At 36.9% G+C, this 20,713-nt stretch overlaps 1 protein-coding gene across 5 annotated transcripts in view; it reads right to left on the bottom strand.

Moving 5' to 3' along the window:
* The window catches only part of SUPT3H (SPT3 homolog, SAGA and STAGA complex component), a 378,407-nt gene that overhangs the window by 173,852 nt on the left and 183,842 nt on the right, over positions 1-20,713 (bottom strand). For 4 of the 5 annotated variants that reach the window (XM_020880482.2, XM_020880484.2, XM_020880481.2 and 1 more), the window contains exon 3: positions 11,845-11,929. The exons of the other annotated variant lie outside the window; for it this stretch is intronic. In XM_020880482.2, coding sequence (XP_020736141.2) covers positions 11,845-11,929 — 85 coding nt within the window. The remainder of the gene's footprint in view (positions 1-11,844; positions 11,930-20,713) is intronic. 5 annotated transcript variants of the gene reach the window in all.

The raw sequence follows: 20,713 nt of genomic DNA, 5'->3' as shown, positions 1-20,713 counted from the left end.
GTGATTTATAAATTCATCAAGAGACATAAAAATGACTAGAAACATTTGAAACTATCAGCATAAACAAACTGCTCCCTATCACAATCAGTAAAATAATATCACTAATAAAAATGAGGATGAATGTGAGTATCTGAAGGGATAAAAACATTTTAAAAAATGAACTATTACATATTTTAAAGTGTAGACTAATATATAAAACTGGGATCTGAGAAATAAAGGTGTCTAATTATATCTACATAACACATAGTTCAGTTCAGTTCAGTCGCTCAGTCGTGTCCAACTCTTTGCGACCCCATGAATCGCAGCACACCAGGCCTCCCTGTCCATCACCAATTCCCAGAGTTTACTCAAACTCACATAAGGCAGAGTTAAATTGTGTTAAACTAAGTTAAAAAGCTATACAGAAATAATAATGTGATTTTTTTTTAACCCTGGAAAACAGACTATATATCTACAACAAAATAACATATAAAAATTTTTTTAGGGTATCAGTTGGCACACAGTAGATGTTAACTGATTTTTATTTCCTTTTTCTCTGGATAATTTTCCATTTATCAAGAGAAACAGCAACTCCATTAAAAGATCTAGGGTTACAAATAAATAAAAGAGTTTCAAAGACCTTGGGAAAGATACTGGAGGGTAGGAGTCTGAAAACAATTTCTTGGTTCAGATACAGATGAGAACACAAAATCTGATGGCTGAGAATAGAGCAGTGGGGAGATGTTTGCCAAAGTAAAAGGCATTACAAGTAGAAACAGGTAGAGAAGGAGAGCTGCTCATCCCATGGGAGGTCAGTCAGTCCCTCTTCATACAGGCAAAGCTTATTCTTATCTAATTTACGTAATTAAAGATTATTAGAGTAACTCTGAAGACCAATTCATATATTGAAACAAATTTCAACAGACTACATGGTTTACTAGTTGGCTGATAAATTTATATAGTGAAAATCTAGTATGACATTTAAATGGAATGCTAGATAATTATATTCTATGTATAAAACAAAAAGACCTTTATGATATTTAACTGTGAGTAAACAGGGAATTCAAAGTGGCTATACAGTCATCAAAAAAAAAATGGCTTTTTTTTTAAAGCACTCAAAATGGATACTATCAAAAGCATATTATTGACAGCATAAAATATCAAGTCAGTCACACAATTTCTAGTTGGCACAAATCTGTACCCATGCAAATCAATCTGGAGAGAGGATATTTTATGAAGGGACTGCCTGTCTTTGGTAAATCTGAAATTCTTGGAAACTATGCACTAGCGTTTAATAGGAATTTCAGCCAGAAGTGGAACTTTAAGCACAGGTCAGAAATCCAAGCTTGGCACAGGAGCCACGCAGCCAGTAAAGCTCAGCCTGAGCCAGATAGCGGGACCCCAGCAGACCAGCAGGAAACAAAGGGAGGACACGAACCGGAGGCCGTGGCGGTCACGGAACGGAGGCGAGCTGCTGCTTTATAACTCGGCTAAGGAAACCATGTAGTGTGAAACGCTGCCTTAAACTTACCGGAACTGTAAACAGTGTATACTCTGAGATCCTCTTACCCTGAATTCAACAATTGACTATCAGCAGAATAACACTCTAGTAGTAGAATGAATATGTCATGGCTGTATATGGTGACCCTGCTTATTTAACGTATATGCAGAGTACATCATGCAAAATGCTGGGCTTGATGAATCACAAGCTGGAATCAAGATTATGGGGAGAAATATCAACAACCTCAGATATGCAGATGACACCACCCTAATGGCAGAAAGCCAAGAGGAACTAAAGAGCCTCTTGATAAAGGTGAAAGAGGAGAGTGAAAAAGTTGGCTTAAAACTCAACAGTCAGAAAACTAAGATCATGGCACCTGGTCCCATCACTTCACAGCAAACAGATGAGGAAACAATGGAAACAGTGACAGACTTTATTTTCTTGGCCTCCAAAAATCATTACAGATGGCGACTGCAGCCATGAAATTAAAAGATGCTTGCTCCTTGGAAGAAAAGCTATGACAAATATAGACAGTGTATTAAAATGCAAAGACATCACTTTGCCAACAAATGTCCATATATTCAAAGCTATCGTTTTTCCAGTAGTCATGTATGGATGTGAGAGTTGGACAGTAAAGAAGGCTAAGCACTGAAGACTTCATGTTTTTGAACTGAGGTGTCAGAGAAGACTCTCGAGAGTCTCTTGGACAGGAAGGAAATCAAACCAGTCAATCCTAAAGGAAACTGACCCTGATTACTGAACTATTATTGAATTATTTATTATTGAAAGGACTGAAGCTGAAATTCCAATACTTTGGTCACCTGATGAGAAGAGCCGACTCACTGGAAAAGACCTTGATGCTGGGAAAGATTGAGGGCAGGAGGAGAAGGGGACGACAGAGGATGAGATAGTTGGATGGCATCACCAATTCATTGGACATGAATCTTAGCAATCTGCAGGAGATGGTGAAGGACAGGGAAGCCGGGTGTGCTGCAGTCCATGTGGTTGCAAAGAATAGGACACAATCAAGCAACTGAACAACAACAACAAGTAGAATGAATATACTACAGCAGGAAAAATAAAGATATAAAAGATATAAAAATAAAAGATATATTGAGAGTAGAGAAAGGACTGGAAATTCTTTCCTTGTTGGTGGTCCTCTAGGTTATGCTGTGGCAAACTACCCAGGGGAACTGATGGAAAGATATAACTAAATAGGCAGCCCACTGAGAATATGCCCATTTTGCATAGCAGATTGAAAACTAAATATCTGTCAACTGCAATACAGATGTTATTTTTTAAAAAAGAGGAAATATAATACTATATCTTAAGGCATGAAGTAGTAATACATGAGAGAAAATATAATTAAATAGAAAACATTAAGAACAATCAATCAGAAACAAGTACTGTTCAAAACAATTATTAAACTTTCCACAGTACATTCTTTAAAAAGAAAAAAAGAAGGAAGCCAATCACTTTTTCATGACATACTATGTTCTATATTTTGAGCCACTCTGTGTATATGTGTGCACATGTTATGTGCATCCCACAAAGGAGGTGTGCTTTCAGGAAGTTTATGCTAAATAAGTGGTACTTCATTTCCTCAACAGTAGAAACAGACAAATAAGCCAAGAATTTTTTTCCCAGAGGGTATTTGTGAATTTCTCTGTCCCATCCATGTAAACACAGATGGTGTTCCAGTTTGCTGAGCTACGTCTCCACGCTCTGACTTAGCACAAAGTCTGAATGTTTAGTCAGCGAGAAGAGTGTTTCCACTTTGTGATTCATTAGGTCCCCATGGTACCTCTACTTCCTTTATTTTATGCAATCACAAATTATATTAGTTTGTCCTATTTTGATAACCCTAATAATTGAAGTTCTGCACAGGAAACTCTTATTACTATTTTAAAACATACTCATAAAGCATAGCTGAGGTGACATAAGTGACAGTCCCACAGAAGTGGTGATGAGAACTGAACAAGTGCCCTGCATTTATCTACCAGGAAGATAAACTGTCCAATGAAAAAGCATTACAAGTAAGCAGAGTGGGGAAGACACGACTCAGTGAATGCTAATACAGATGGGAGATGTAAGCAATCACTTTGGACACACACAAATTTGCTATTAGTTTTTGTAACTAAAGACCTTTAGAATAACCAAGAAACTGGTTCTGGTGTGAAAACACAGTCCAACAGACTAAAGAGCTTACTAGTTGCCTGGCAGAATACATAGTGGAAATCCAATGTGATTTTGAAGTGGAATGGTAGATAGTTATACTTTATGCATAAAATGAAAAGTGTCCCCTGATATTTAACTTTGAATAGACTAAAAAAAATGAAAGAAGCTATGTAGTCAGACATCGTGACAGTTTGGGAACTTGAAAAGATGTTATTATTGACAGCAATCATAACGGCAAGTCTGTCACACAATTTCAAATTGGCATAAATCTCCACCTACTTCAAACAGAAGTACAGTTCACCCTGTGGAGTGGGAGAAGATGGAAGATTAGGATATGAAAATGTCTGCATCTTTCTGGAAAACCTAGAAGAACATTTCAATGAATTGTTCAATCCATTTCTAATCTAAATCATGATATTAAACAGCCCTGTTATCTTATCATAATCAATTATAATAGTAGCCATTTACTATTACTAACTTACAGAAAGTTAGTAATAATAAAATTACTAACACCACTGAGTGACTAAGCATACACGTATAAAAGATATAACTGATAAACTACTTACAGCACAGGGAACTCTACTCTCTGTGGTGACCTAAAACAAGAGGAAATCTAACAAAGAGTGGATATATAGACACGTATGACTGATTCACTTTGCTAAAACTAACAAAACAAGAACAACCCAGGCTTCAACAGTATGTGAACCGTGAACTTCCAGATGTTCAGGCTGGATTTAGAAAGGCAGAAGAACCAAACTGCCAACATCCACTGGATCACTAAAAAAGCAAGAGAGTCCCAGAAAAACATCTACATCTGCTTTATTGACTACGCCAAAGTCTTTCACTATGTGGATGACAACAAACTGTGGAAAATGCATAAAGAGATGGGAATACCAGACCACCTGACCTGCCTCCTGAGAAACTAACAAAACACTGTAAAGTAACTCTGTGTGTGTTTGTGTGTGTGTGTGCATGTGAGCAGTCGTGTCTGACTCTTTGAGACCCATGGACTGCAGCCTGCCAGGCTCCTCTGTCAATGTGATTTTCCAGACAAGAATACTGAGGGGGTTGCTATTTCCTACTCCAAGGGATCTTCCAGACCCAGGGATCAAACCCACATCCTCTTGAATCTCCTGCATTGGGAGGCAGGTACTTTACAACTGTGCCATTCTATACTCCAATAAAAATTAACAGAAAAATCCTGTGGCTTTAATAATCTAACATGCTCTCGATTACAGTCAGAAGTTTTATACAGATTTTAAACTATATGTTTTGGATTTTCTTCCCCTTTAAGTTTCAGGTATGACCTAAATCAAATCCCTTACGATTATACAGTGGAAGTGACAAATAAATTCAAGGGATTAGATCTCACAGAGAGCCTGAAGAACTATGGACAGAGGTTCATGACAGAGGCAGTGATCAAGACCATCCCCAAGAAAAAGATGGAAAAAGGCAAAACGGTTGTCTGATGAGGCCTTACAAATAGCTGAGAAAAGAAGTTAAAGGCAAAGGAGCAAAGGAGATATACCCATTTGAATGCAGAGGTCCAAAGAATAGCAAGGAGAGATAAGAAAGCCTTCCTCAGTGATCAATGCAAAGAAACAGAGGAAAACAAAAGAATGGGAAAGAATAGAAATCTCTTCAAGAAAATTAGAGATACCAAGGGAATATTTCATGCAAAGATGAGTACAATAAAGGACAGAAATGGTATGCACCTAAAAGAAGCAGAAGACATTAAGAAGAGTGGCAAGAAAACACAAGAACTGTACAAAAAAAGATCTTCACAACCCAGATAATCATGATGGTGTGATCACTCACCTAGAGCCAGACATCCTGGAATGTGATGTCGAGTGGGCCTTAGGAAGCATTACTATGAGCAAAGCTAAAGCAAAGCTAGTGGAGGTGATGGAATTCCAGCTGACCTATTTCAAATGCTAATAGATGATGCTGTGAAAGTGCTGCACTCAATATGCCAGCAAATCTAGAAAACACAGCAGTGGCCACAGGACTGGAAAAGGTCAGCTTCATTCCAATCCCAAAGAAAGGCAATGCCAAATAATGCTCAAACCACTGCACAATTGCACACACTAGCAAAGTAATGTTCAAAATTCTCCAACCCAGGCTTCAACAGTATGTGAACCGTGAACTGCCAAATGTTCAAGCTGGATTTAGAAAGGCAGAAGAACCAAACTGCCAACATCCACTGGATCACTAAAAAAGCAAGAGAGTTCCAGAAAAACATCTACATCTGCTTTATTGACTACGCCAAAGCCTTTCACTATGTGGATGACAACAAACTGTGGAAAATTCATAGAGATGGGAATACCAGATCACCTGAGCTGCCTCCTGAGAAATCTGTATGCAGGTCAAGAAGTAACAGTTAGAACTAGACATAGAACAACAGACTGGTTCCAAATCGGGAAAATAGTATGTCAAGGGTGTATATTGTCACCCTGCTTATTTAACTTACATGCAGACTACATCATGTGAAATGCTGGGCTGGATGAAGCACAAAATGGAATCAAGATTGCTGGGAGAAATATCAATAAGCTCAGATATGCAGATGACACCACCCTAATGGCAGAAAGCGAAGAACTAAAGCGCCTCTTGATGAAAGTGAAAGAGGAGAGTGAAAAACTCAACATTCAGAAAACTAAGATCATGGTATCTAGTCCCATCACTACATAGCAAATAGATGGGGAAACAACAGAAACTTTATTTTGGGGGGCTCCAGAATCACTGTAGACAGTGACTGCAGCCAAAAATTAAAAGTCGCTTGCTCGTTGGAAGAAAAGTTATGACCAACCTAGACAGCATATTAAAAAACAGACACATTACAACAAAGGTCCATCTAGTCAAAGCTATGGTGTTCCCAGTAGTCATGTATGGATGTGAGAGTCGAACTATAAAGAAAGCTGAGCACCAAAGAATTGATGCTTTTGAACTGTGGTGTTGAGAATCCCTTGGACTGCAAGGAGATCCAACCAGTCAATCCTAAAGGAAATCAGTCCTGAATATTCATTGGAGGACTGATGCTGAAGCTGAAACTCCAATACTTTGGCCACCTGTTTCGCAGAACCGACTCATTGGAAAAGACCCTGATGCTGGGAAAGATGGAAGGCAGGAGGAGAAGGGGACGACAGAGGATGAGATGGTTGGATGGCATCACCGACTCAATGGACATGAGTTTGAGTAGGCTCCAGGAGTTGGTGATGGACGGGAAAGCCTGGTGTGCTGCAGTCCATGGGGACACAAAGAGTCAAGACACAACTAAGCAACTGAACTGAACTGAAAGTTTCAGATTAAGGTATTAAGTAAGGGCCTTCAGGAAAGGAGAACAAGTTCCTTCTGGTTTCTTCTATATTATGTATTACCTTTGATACTACACTATCAAAGCATTTCACAGATCACTCTTGCATTAACAGCACTAAGTCATGGGAGGAAAAAAACATATAACATAAAAAACTTCTTTATTATTTTTGTCTATGAACATCAGAGATGGACATAATACTGTTCTCACAGTTCTTCCAGAAAAATTCCTTTAAAAACATCATTTTCTTCCAAAATTAAAAAGTATGAGTGTTTTGAAAAACTGAAATTGGGAGATGGGAAATATAGCAACAAAATGCTATATAACTCCATCAATGCTGAATACTTTTCTGGTTAAGTATTTTCTGGTTTTTACTGGTTAAAAACCAGTCTGTGAAAAGACTACAGGTAGAAGTGGCTCCTAAGCTCAGCTTTCCACTTCAAAATTCATACCTATGTTGTCAAACATTCCAATTCTAATGTTTCAAGAGAAGCCAGAAATCCTGTTTTTGTAAAAAAGTGATCTAATTTAAAAATGCTGGCAACTAAATTTGTATCTTCATATACTGCAAGTGAAATTTTAAAAGATTCTATGCTATATCTTTGTATAGCTCAAGAGTTTATTACCTCTATCCTGATGCTTACTTTCCTCAGTTAAGTTTAACAAATACATGTTGACTCCTATGAAAGATTTAAAGTATGTTTTTTATAGAGACGAGTATAGACAAAAGCATGAAGAACTCTAGACTAGAGTTGTGCATACTTATATCTGTGTGAATACTACAATTATCAGTTATGATAATGTTTTAAAAATTAGTTTATTTTTAAAATAAAAAAACAGCTTATTTAAACTAAAACAAAAACCAAAACCGTTCATTCCATTCTACTCCCTGACACTGGCAGCGCCACCAATCTGTTTCTCTGTATCTATGAGCTTGATTTAGTTTTTATTTTAGATTCCAGTTAAAAGAGAGCTCTTACGGTACTTGTCTTTCTATGTCTGCCTTATTCCACTTAGCATAACACCCATGAGGGTCCATTCATAGTACTGCAAATGGCAAGATTTCATTATTTTTTGTGGCTCAATAAAATTCCATTGTGTAGCTACACCACAATTTCTTTACCCATTCATCCACCTATGAATACACACCTTGTTTCCATATCCTGGGTACTACAAATAAACTTGGATGTGCATATGTCTTTTTGAGTTAGTGTTTTCATTTCTTTGGATAAATAACCAGAACTGGAATTGCTGGATGATATGGTATTTCTGTTTTAAATTTTCTTAGTAACCTCCATATTGTTTTCCATAGTGGCTGCACCAATTTACAGTCCCACTAACAATGCACAAGGCTTCCCCTTCTCCACTTTCTTACCAACATTTGCTGTTTATAGTCTTTTTGACAGCAGCCAGTCTAACAGGTTTATAAGGTGGTATGTCACTGGTTTAGATTTGCATTGCCCTGATGGTTAATAATGGTGAGCAGCTTTTCAGGGACGTGTTGGCCATTTTCAAGTCTTCTTTGGAAAAATATTTAGATTTCCTCCCATTTTATTAATCGGATTGTTTATTTTTTGCTGCTGAGTTGCATAAGTTCTTTATATACTTTGAATATTAGTCCCTTATCAGATATATGATTTGCAAACATTTTCTCTCATTCGGTAGGTTATCTTTTCATTTTATTGAGGGTTTCCTTTCCTGTGTACAAGTTTTTAGTTTGATATAGTCTCACTTGCTTTTATTTCTGCTTTTGTTTTGGTTGTCAGATTAAAAAGATCATCATCAAGACCTATGTCAAGGCATTGGTCTATGTTTTCTTCTAGGCATTTCATGGTTTCAGGTCTTCCATTTGACTCTTTAATCCATTTTGAGTTAACTTTTGTGTACAGTGTACACAATTCCATTCCTTTGCATGCAGCTCTCCAATTCCGGCTTTTTGTTAGCTCGCTCTCATCACTAAGTCATGCAGCTCTTTTGCAGCCCCCTGGACTGTAGCCCTCCAGGCTCCTCTGCCATGGGACTCTCCAGGCAAGACTGCTGGAGTGGGTTGCCCTGCCCTCTTCCAGGGGACCCTCCCGACCCCGGGCTCAAACTCGAGGCTGCCACGTGACTCCTGTACTGGAGGCAGATTCTTCACCCCTGAGCCAGCTGAGAAGCCCCAAAGAAAACAAACAAAAACTCCAACTTTGCTTACTTTCCTTGTACATTAATTGACTATGTACATGTGGGATATTTCAGGGGTCTAATTCTGTTCCATCGATCTATGTTGTCTGTTTTACGTCAATACCTGGGTAGGGCTATTATGAAAAAGATATGAAATAACAAGTGCTGGTGAGGATGTGGAGAAAACAGAATCCAGTACTTTAAATCTGTTCTGCTACTGCCTCCTAGTCTTTGTATTTTCATGAAAATTCTGTGGTCCTTCAAATCATTGGTCCCCTATAGTAATAAATCTGGGTGCTTTTAAGATTTTTACTATGTCTCTCATAGTCAGTAGTTTGAACATACATTTCTTTGGGCTTATCCTTTTTTGGAGTTTGCTCAGCTTTCTGAGACAGATTTATGTATTTCAGTAAATTCTAGATGCTTTCAGTCATTATGTAATTACAGGTAAAGCCTATTTCCAATAGCAAATAAGAAGATTAAATACTTAGGAATATATCTAATAAGAAATACATGAAGCCTATAGAAGAAAAATATCAAAACACTCATGAAAGACACAAAAATAGTCTTGGCAAAATGTAGACATTCCCTTTCCTTAGAATGATTCAACATTAAGATACAGTTCTCTTTAACTTGATTTAAAAGTTCACACAATCTTGATTAAAATACCAACAAGCTATTTTACAGAGCTAGAAAGTTTAAAACTAAAGTTCATATGGAAAAATAAACATATAAGAATAATCAGGAACATAATGAGATAACATTAAAAGGGGTATATAGTCATGAGAATCTTTAAGATATACCATAAAACTTCTACAATTAAAAATGTTATGTTAGCATATGCATAGACAAATAAACCACTGGTATAGCTCAGCTGGTAAAGAATCTGCCTGCAATTCAGGAGATCTGGGTTCGATTCCTGGGTAGGGAAGATATCCTGGAAAAGGGAATAGCAACCCACTCCAGTATTCTTGCCTGGAGAATCCCACAGACAGAGGCGCCTGGTTGGCTGCAGTCCATGGGGGTCACAAAGAGTGAGGCATGATTGAGCAACTAACACTTCAACACACAGAACATGAAATCAGAAATAGACCCCAATATACATGCTAATTTAATAAAGACAGAGGCATTTCAAATTATGAAAGTAGGTACTTTCTAATAAATGATGATGGTTAGGAAACTAAATGTTAAAAATGAACACACAGGTACTAGAAGACAGTATGGATGAATTTCTCTTTAAAACTCAGCATAAGAAAAATGTTACTAACTATAATTCAAAATACAAAGGAAATAAAATATTGGTGCATTTGACTACATTAAAATAAAAATACTTGTATGCCCCCAAACACATGTTTTATGTTTTTTGTCATAGAAACAAAGTCAAAAGAAAACTGCACAGCAGAAGAATATACCTGTAGCATATGCCCCAAGCAAAGGACTGACATGCCTAACATTGAGGAGATACAGGACCAAAGACTTGATGGGAAAATGAGGAGAGGACGTGAAATCATTTCTAACGGCCAATGCTGGAACAAACTGAGCAGTAAAAATAAATAAAAATATTATTACATAATGATTATGAGAGCAAAACTTAAATATACATTAATCTATACAGATGTACATTAAACATTTATTAAGTAATGGTGATAAAGGATAGCTATTCCTCTCAGAATAATTGCAACTTAAAAAGATAAAAGGAAAGAAGGAAAAGAAAAGCATATACCCACTGGTGAATGTTAAATAAGCAGTTTTTTTCAGAGAAAGAGTATTTGCATAGTCATAAAATATCTCCCACAAGACACTTATTAACAAAAAAAGGAAAAAAAAAAAAGTAACCTCATCATAGCAGAAAAACTCAGCACATAACACCTTATCCAAGTTATCAAGGTTAAAATTGTAAAAACATCAACAACATGAATCCATTGACATGATACGCAGAGAAGTCCATCACTTCTGTGATTTTCACCAAAAAGGCACAGTCACATTCTAACCATAAGAAAGTATCAGACCAATTGACAAAGAAGAGCACTCTACAAAATAACTGTTTCGTAATTTTCAAAAATATATACGTCATGGAATACTCAGAAAAGACCGATCACAGACAGTAGACCACAAAGAGCGGGCAGATCACTGCAGTGAGTTACCCTGGACTGGACCCTGGAACAGAAAAGGGACATTAAGGCGAAAACTGACGAAACTGAAACAAGGCCAGTAATTTTGTCACAGTGTGACACCAGTGTTATTCCTGGTTTGCTAACTGCAGTGCAGTTATGCAGGTTGTCAACAGAGGAAGCCGACTGCCACCTGAGAATTACCTGCACTGTTTGTGGAATTCTTCACACATCTCAAATACAGAGCAAAAGATCATTTTTAAGTTCTAAAAAAGTACACTGATATAATGAGAGAAAAACAGACCAGCGTTATCAGGAGTGGGAGAAAAGAGTGATGGCACAGGGGTACAAAGGAATGTTTTTGGATGACGGAAATATTTCTATATAATGACTGCACTGCTAGTCACATGACAATACTCAGTTGACAAAACTCTTTGAATCATGCACTGGTGAAATTTTGTGACATGAAAATTATATCTCAATAGAGATGACAAGAAAGAATTTGAAATGTTTTTTAAAAAAGATTAAAAAACTGTTGGGTTTCAATGCCAGTATAAGCAGAACACAGAGCAGAGCTACCAAATAGGATGATACGCCCTTACCAGATTAACTAACTGAGTGTGCACCACATCTTCTACCAAAACTGCCGTTTCATGAAGAGGCCTCCGAGCATCACCTAAAGAAAACCTGCCAAGAAAATCAATATGCCAACATTAAGAACTGTAAAACTGAAAAATATCAATTACAACACTCTGCTTAATAAAGTACAAATTGTTCTCTCAAATGACAGAGTAGGTATACAATTTTCTATGACAAAGAACTGCATCTTTCCTACATAAGCTGAAACTTCCAGAGAAAAAAACAGTGTCATCAATGTTATTTCTTGATTTGTGTAGGCATCTTTGAGGGCATTTAGTATTTCAAAACGCAAAATTTTAACAACCAATTCATTATATTGGTAACCAGAAAATTATGTTACCGTACTCAAATAACCAACACAGTTGACCTTTCATATCTTCACATTCTACATCCTCAGATCAACCAACCCTAAATTAAAAATACTTGAATTAAAAACAAAAACATTCCAAAAAGTTCCAAATAGAAAAGTTTGATTTTGCCATGTATTGGCAAATACAATGATATTCACATATCATTTACACTGTATTTACAATTACTTACATGACATCTACTTTGTACTAGGTATTATAAGTAATCTAGAGATGATTCAAAGTACAGAGGAAGATATCGCAGGTTAAATGGAACTCACTATTCTTAACATAAGAGCTTCTCGAGTGGTACAGTTGGTAAAGAACCTGCCTGCCGATGCAAGAGATGCAGGATCAATACCTGAGTCAGGAAGATCCCCTGGAGTAGGAAATGGCAACCTATCCCAGTATTCTTGCCTGCAAAATTCCATGGACAGAGGAGCCTGGGGAGTTACAGTCCATGGGGTCTTTAAGAGTCGGACATGTCTGAGTGGGCACGCGCACACGCACACACACACTCTTAACATGTTTCCCACCATTATGAAACACCTGGTCTGACGGAATGATGAAATGACCTTTTGAAGACTGAGCGATGGGGCCAGTAAGGTGGTAATACCTTGTAGAGCAGGGGTAAGGTTTTCCAGGAGACTATACAGCCTATGAATCAACATCCAATATATGGTGCGGTTTCTCCCACGCACAGAATTCACAGGTCTAGGAATTAAGGGATGGAAAGGGAGAGGCACCACTCATCATTACTTCTAAAGACCCACTAGCAAAACTGTTGCTTCCTGTTCCCATGGTCTTATGATTTGCTAGCCTAGAGGTCTTAATTCGAGAGGGAGGAATGCTTTTTCACATTTATTCCATTGACACAACAATTATTCCATTGAATGAAACTTAAGACTGCAGCTGAGTCACCCTGGGTTCCACATGCTTCTGAATCAACAGACAAAGAAGGAGTTACTGGGTTGGCAGGGGTGAGCGATACTGACTCCCCAGTGGAAACTCGACTGGTACTCCACAGTAGAGGTAAGAAAGAGTATGTCTGGAATACAGGAGATCATTCAGGATGTCTCATAGAATTTCCATGCCCTGTGATTAATGTCAATGGAAAACTACAACCCAATCCTGGAAGGACTACTAATACCTCAGATCCTTCAAGAATGACGGTTTGGGTCTCTCCACCAGTTAAAGAACCACAACCAGCTGAGGTGCTTGCTAAAGGCAGGGGAATACGGAATAGAAAGTGGGAGAAGGTAGTCATTAATGGAAGCTACAATCATCTAACCAGTTACATAAAGGGCATTGTAATGGTCATTTTGTTATGAATACTTTTTGCTGTGTGTAAATACTTCTTTGTGTGGTTGTTAGGGAAATATCTTCTTTCCTTCCCACTCTTACTCCCTCATCATGTAATATTAAAATGCGTTGGACTTACAGTATTTATATCATAGTATTTAAGCTAGGAATATTAAGGAGAAGTATAAATGCCTCTCATGGACTTAACCTCATCTTCCAGGAAAGGGCTTAGTGCAATTTCAACTGTGTGCTGGATAACTGTATCATATTAGGCAGAATTGTGACTCTGTTATTATCTTTATTTGGAGACTAAATATATTTTAAGGAGATATCAGTGCCAAGTTGATCTGGGTGATCGTTAATTTTACGTTTCAGCTTAACTGGACCATTAAGTGCCCAGATATTTGGTTAATGTTAGTTTGATATGTATTTGAAGTTATTTATGCATGAGGTTAACTAACCTATGAGTCAGTAAAGTGAGTAAGGCAGATAGCTTCTCCAATGCGGGTAGGCATCATCCGATCTGTTGAAGGCCTGAATACAACGAGAGAGGAGTAACAAAGAATGCAACTTCTCTGTCTGCCTTCAAACTGAGACACTGGTCTCTGACTGCCTTTGAACACATTTTAGGACACCATCAGTTCTACTGCTTCTCAGGTTTTCATACAGTAATTTTACCCTCCCCTCATCACATTCTGGGGCTTCCCCAGTGGCTTAGATGGTAAAGAATCTGCCTGCAATGTAGGAGACTCGGGTTCATTAGATCCCTAGGTTGGGAAGATCCCCTGGGAAAGGAATAGCTACCCACTCCAGTATTCTTGCCTGGAGAATTTCATGGATAGAGGAGTGTGGCAGGCTACAGTCCATGGGGTTGCAAAGAGTGGGACACAACTTAGTGACTAACACTTTCACACTTTCATCACGTTTTATGTTTTTTATTTCACAGTATTTTTTTACTTTGTGTATCATTAACAAATTATTGTAGTTATTATTTCTACTACTTTGACCTTATAACCTTCATACTAGATGTATAGCTGATTTACCCACCATTAAAACATTTGGGTATTCTGAATTTAACCAGTAGAATTTGTACTTTTATATATTTTACTACTACTAACTAGTATCCTTTCATTTAGTATCAATGAAGTTGCTTTCTTCTTACAGGCTAGTCTAGTGGTCATGAGCTCCTTCAACTTTTACTTCCCTGGAAATTCTTCATCTCTCCTTCAATTCTGAAGGATTACTTTGTTGAGCAGACTTCTTTTGGTTGTCAGGAAAACAAGAGTAAACCATGAATTTATTAATACAATTAACTACATAAAATCTGAAAACAGAAAATCTAAATGGTCATCTCAATAAATGTGGGAAAACCACTGAGCATTTCTTTATGATAAAGATTTTAACAAATGAGGAATAAACAGAATTTTCTCAATCTGATGAAGAGAATCTACCAAAAATCAGATAGGAAATAACATGCTCAGAAGCATTCAAACCTTCTGAAATTTAGACCAACATAAGGATTCCCACTATTACTACTTTTAGTCTATATAATACTAAGATTACAATTACAACATAAGGCAAGAAAAAATTTAAACTATATGAGCACTGCAAAGAAAAAACTAAACTTTTTATTCATATAATCTGAGTATCTACAAAGAAAACTCAAAATAATGGGGAGACAAATTATTTCAATTAATGCAAGCCAGCAAGTTTTTCAATTATAAGAGCATCTAAATAGCATCATTAACACAAAGGCAGAATGAACTCACTGAAACAAATAATGGAGTGGTGGGAGGGAGGGAGATAGGGAAATGATCCTTAAAGAGTATAAACTTCCAGTTATAAGATGAATAAGTTGTTGGAATGTAACATACAACATGTGACCCATTATTATATTACATGCTTAAAAGTTAAAAGAGAGTAAGTCTTAAATATTCTTACCACAAAAATGAAGTGGTAATTGTGTGATGTGATGGAGCTGTGAGCTAAAGCTATGGTGGTAATCATTTTGTAATAAACAAGTGTATCAAATCAACATAGACTCAAACCTATATAATATATCAATCATATCTTAATAAAACTGAGGGAAACAGCACACAAAAGTACAAAATGCAATTAAAATATATATAAATTGACTCTAAACTTTCTGTGAGAGAGTCAAGAGCCAAGAATAGTCAAGATATATATATATATATCTATTTTATGTGGACTATTTTTAAGTCTTTATTGAGTTTATTAAAATATTGCTTGTTTTATGTTTTTTGTTTTTGCCACGAGGCATGTGCAATCTTAGCTCCCCAACCAGGGATCAAACCAACAACCCCTCCACTGGAAAGTGAAGTCTTAACCACTGGACCACCAGGGAAGTCCCAAGACACTTTTGAAGTATAAAGTGGGAGGAGATATCCTACAAGACTTATTATAAAGCCAGAGTAACTAAAGACAGTGTGCTACTGGTAAAAGGACAAACAAAGCAACAGACGAGAAAGAGCATAAAAAGCCCCCATTAGAGGATAAACTCCACAAAGGCAAAAATCTTCTGTTATGTTCACTGACATGTTCAATATTTAATTCTTTGGACTGCCTAAACAAAGTTTCCCGCTGGTTATTTTAAGTTAATTGAAATCTCACACCAAAGTACAAAGTTATCAAAACATCTACTTCTGCTTTATTGACTATGCCAAAACTTCTGACTGTGTGGATCACAGAAAACAGTGGAAAGTTCTTAAAGAGATGGGAATACTGGACCACCTTTCCTGCCTCCTGAGAAACCTGTATGCCGGTCAAGAAGCAACAGTTAGAATCAGACATGGAACAACAGACTGGTTCCAAATTGGGAAAGGAGTACATCAAGGGTGTATATTGTCACCCTGCTTGTTTAACTTATATGCAGAGTACATCATGAGAAATGCCAGGCTGGATGAAGCACAAGCTGGAATCAAGTTTGCAGGGAGAAATATCAATAACCTCAAATATGCAGATAACACCACCCTTATGGCAGAAAGTGAAGAAGAACTAAAGAGCCTCTTGATAAAAGTGAAAGAGGAGAGTGAAAAAGTTGGCTTAAAACTCAATGTTCAGAAAACTAAGATCATGGCATCCTGTTCCATCACTCATGGCAAATAGATGGGGAAACAATGAAAACAGTGACAGACTTTATTCTCTTGGGCTCCAAAATCACTGCAGATAATGACTGCAGCCATGAAATTAAAAGATGCTTGCTCCTTTTAAGAAAGCTATGCCCAACCTAGACAGCTTATTAAAAAACAGAGACATTATTTTGCCAACAAAGGTCCATCTAGTCAAGGCTATGGTTTTTCCAGTGGTCATGTATGGATGTGAGAGTTGGACTATAAAGAAAGCTGAGCACCAAAGAGTTGATGCTTCTGAACTGTGGTGTTGGAGCAGACTCTTGAGAGTCCCTTGGACTGCAAGGAGATCCAACCAGTCCATCCTAAAGGAAATCGGTCCTGAATATTCACTGGAAGGACTGATGCTAAAGCTAAAACTCCAATACTTTGGCCACCTGATGCGAAGTGGAAAGTGCCACTGACTCACTGGAAAAACCCTGATGCTGGGAAAGACTGAAGGCAGGAGGAGAAGGGGACAACAGAGGATGAGATGGCTGGATGGACTTGACGGACAGGAGTTTGAGTAAACTCCAAGAGTTGGTGATGGACTGGGAAGCCTGGCATGTTGCATCATGGAGTTGCAAAGAGCCAGACATGACTGAGCAATTGAACTGATTAAAAGGAAATAATTAACTCAAAGATAAAACAAAGAATTCAGTTCACATCTCTAGTAAAAAGAATATTTTTAAACTACTTTTTATATTATTAAAATGTACAAATAATTACCAAGTTTTATCTCATGGTTTTATAAACTTTTCTTCTAAAAACAATCGTCATTAGTATAAACATGTGAAGTATCTAAAATCAGCTAAAGATATAACTAGGGATGCAACTTTGATGAATATATTATTTTAATTTTCAGGGTTGTTAGTTCTCCAGCTTTAATTTACATGTTTTCTCATATTACTTCTGCCAATTTCTTTTCCCTACATACAGAAAGCTAGATATTGTCCTAATGGTTTTTGTAAGACAGAAATGAAAGCCATTGTACCTAGCCATAGTCACCTCTTTTTGCTCTGTAGTACATATATTTTTCAATCACTTAAAGACAAAATCCAAGTAACTGGTAAACTTACACAAATCTTTTTATTTTCTACCCCCATTAAAGACCTATCGTACTACTCACTGATGTCTCGACTGACTTGTCCTGGGACTATTCCCAAGCAAAAGGGTCTGATGCTCAATTTCTTCACATACTGCCTAGATGCCTATAACACCACCAGTATTGCTGATGCAGCTTTCACTAAAGGTCTTTCAGGAAACTTTCCTGAAAAAGTTGTCTCTCTCTTGGTCTTCTACAGTAGCTTCACTGCTGTAACACACAAGCTTCTATTTTAGTTTTCATGTAACTTTGATAACTATGGTCACAACGAGCAAGACAGTGGCTTGTCTTCTCACCCAAACAGGTCTGGTTTTTATTCAATCCCAGAATACAGTGTCTCAGTGGGCAGCTGGACTTGGGCAGCAGACTTCTGCAATTCCCAGTGCATAATGAAAGTATGAAAGAAGCATGACTATCCATGACGTGAAGTTATACTTCTTATTCTGAACCCTTAGACAGAGGAAGGCATATGCTGAACAAAACCATGGGACGCCTTTCCAAAAAGTAGTGCAGAACTTATCACTAAGCCTTTCAGTACTTTTGTTTGTCATGTGTAATCCTAACACAGTCTAAAATGGGAGATATTCTTTATATAGACACCTATTAAAGCAAAAAAAAAAAAAAAAACTATTATTAGACAGTGCAGAGTAAAAGAGAGTAAGAATTAGTTACAGAAACACTTCCAAAATACAGAAAACAAAATTTTAAAAATATACACCTAATATTACTCCAGTCACCATGCGTTTCCAAAAACACAACAAAACCTTATTTCGGTAGTTTCTAACCTCAGTTTAAAAAAAATAATGTGTTTTTTAAAAAAGGAAGGAAGATGCCAGATATTTCCTATCTTACTCTATGTTGAACCCCTATTTGACATCTTTGATTAGTAACTTATGCCAACACATTTTCTAAGTATGGTGATACACTTTCAATGTCTCTGAAATTTCTAATACATTATTATTTATCATAATCTTGGGCTAACTTCCAGATCCTATGTAAATGTATATATCTGATGATATATCTATCTACAGACCCATTCTCCTAAACATCCACATATTACCAACCGCTGAAAACAAATCAACTCCAAATTCTGTTTTATAAAATAATTATATCAGACTTCAGCTTTTAGAGCAGCTAAAGAAAAACAAGTGGAAACTACAGAGAGTTTTCTTATATCCTCTCATCTCTCCCTGCATCCAGTTTCCCCTATTATTCACATTTTGTATTAGTGAGTCAGTACTGACTGATAAGATGTTATTAACTGGAGTCTATAGTTTACCTTAGGGGTAATTCTGTGTGAGATTCTCCATTAGTTTCAACAGATGTATAATGAAATGTATCCACTATTACACTATCATACAAATGGTTTCACTACAAAGCCACTGAGGTTGGGCTATTCATCCCTTTGTCTTCTGTAATCCCTGGCAATACCTGATCTTTTCACTGTCTCCATAGTTTTGTCTTTTCCAAAATGTCATATAGTTGCAAACACAAGAGTATGTGGCCCCTGAGATTGGCTTACTTCACGTAGCATTATGCATTTAACATTCCTTCATGTCTTCATGGCCTGATAACTCTTGTTTTATTACTAAATAATATTTCATTGTTTGGATATAGCATCATTTGTTTATACACTTATCTACTAAAGGACATTTTAGTAGCTTCCAAGCTTTAGCAATTCTGAATAAAACTGCTATAAACATTCATTCAAGTTTTGTGTCGGTATAAGTTTTCAAGGTCTTTGGGTAAATAACAAAGAGTGTGTTTATTGGACCATATGATCACAGCCTGTTTAGTTTTGTAAGAAACTGTCAAGCTGTCTTCCAAAGTGTCTGTACCATTTTGTATTCCCATCAGCAATGAATAAGAGTTCTTATTGCTCCAGATCCTCTCTTGTATTTGGTGTTTTGGATTTCTGTCATGCTAATAGCTATCTAGTGGTGTTTCATTATTGTTTTAAGTGGTAATTAATTTATTAATGATGTACAATGTGGAGCATTAACACCAAATTCTTTTAACAGCTGTAACTGTAAGAAAAACAAACTTTTTCAGCAAGCATATACAATGTGTATATTTATCTCTTTTTAAGTCATATAAATATACATGTAATATTAGTACAATGACACAGCATAAAACAAACACAGAAGAGAAATTTCAAAGAGGTAAGAGTGGATCAAACAATATTATCATTTTATTTGGGCTCCTCTTGTGGCTCAGTGGTAAAAAAAATCCGCCTGCCAATGCAGGAGACGCAAGAGACATGGGTTCTATTCCTGGGTCAGGAAGATCCCCTGGAGAAGAAAATGGCAGTGCACTCCAGTATTCTTGCCTGGCAAATCCCACTTGCAGAGGAGCCCAGCAGACTACAGTCCATGGGGTTGCAAAAGAGTCAGTAACAGCTTAGCAACTAAACAACAACAATTAGTTTATTTACTGAAATGAGAAAAATTTTTTGCTCTGATTAAAAACAGATATAAATAAGAGAATGTGTAATGATGTAAAGTAATTAGCCTCCAACTAAAAAAAAAAAAAATTAAAAAAAAATTTAAAAAAATAAATAAATAAATAAATAGAAATTTAAAAAAAAAAAAAAGAGAATGAACTTATGGTTGCTGATACAAAGTATAAGGGTAAGAGACAGTTAGGAAGAACAGGATGGACATGTACACACTGCTATATTTAAAATGGGTAACCAACAAGGACCTACTGCATAGCACAGAGGACCGGCCTCAATGTTATGTGGCAGCCTGGATGGGAGGGGAGTCTGGGGGAGACTGGATCCATGTATATGTATGGTTGAGCCCCTTTGCTGTTCACTTGAAACTACCACAACGCTGTTAATCAGCTACACCTCAATACAAAATGAAAAGTTAAAATATATATATATATAAATTATTAGCTTTACCAACACTTCCAGTTTGCGTGAGACAGGGATTTTGCAAATTACTTT

Source organism: Odocoileus virginianus, chromosome 27, assembly GCF_023699985.2.
Source record: "Odocoileus virginianus isolate 20LAN1187 ecotype Illinois chromosome 27, Ovbor_1.2, whole genome shotgun sequence".
Lineage (NCBI taxonomy): Eukaryota > Metazoa > Chordata > Mammalia > Artiodactyla > Cervidae > Odocoileus > Odocoileus virginianus.
This window is presented reverse-complemented; position numbering and strand designations above follow the sequence as displayed.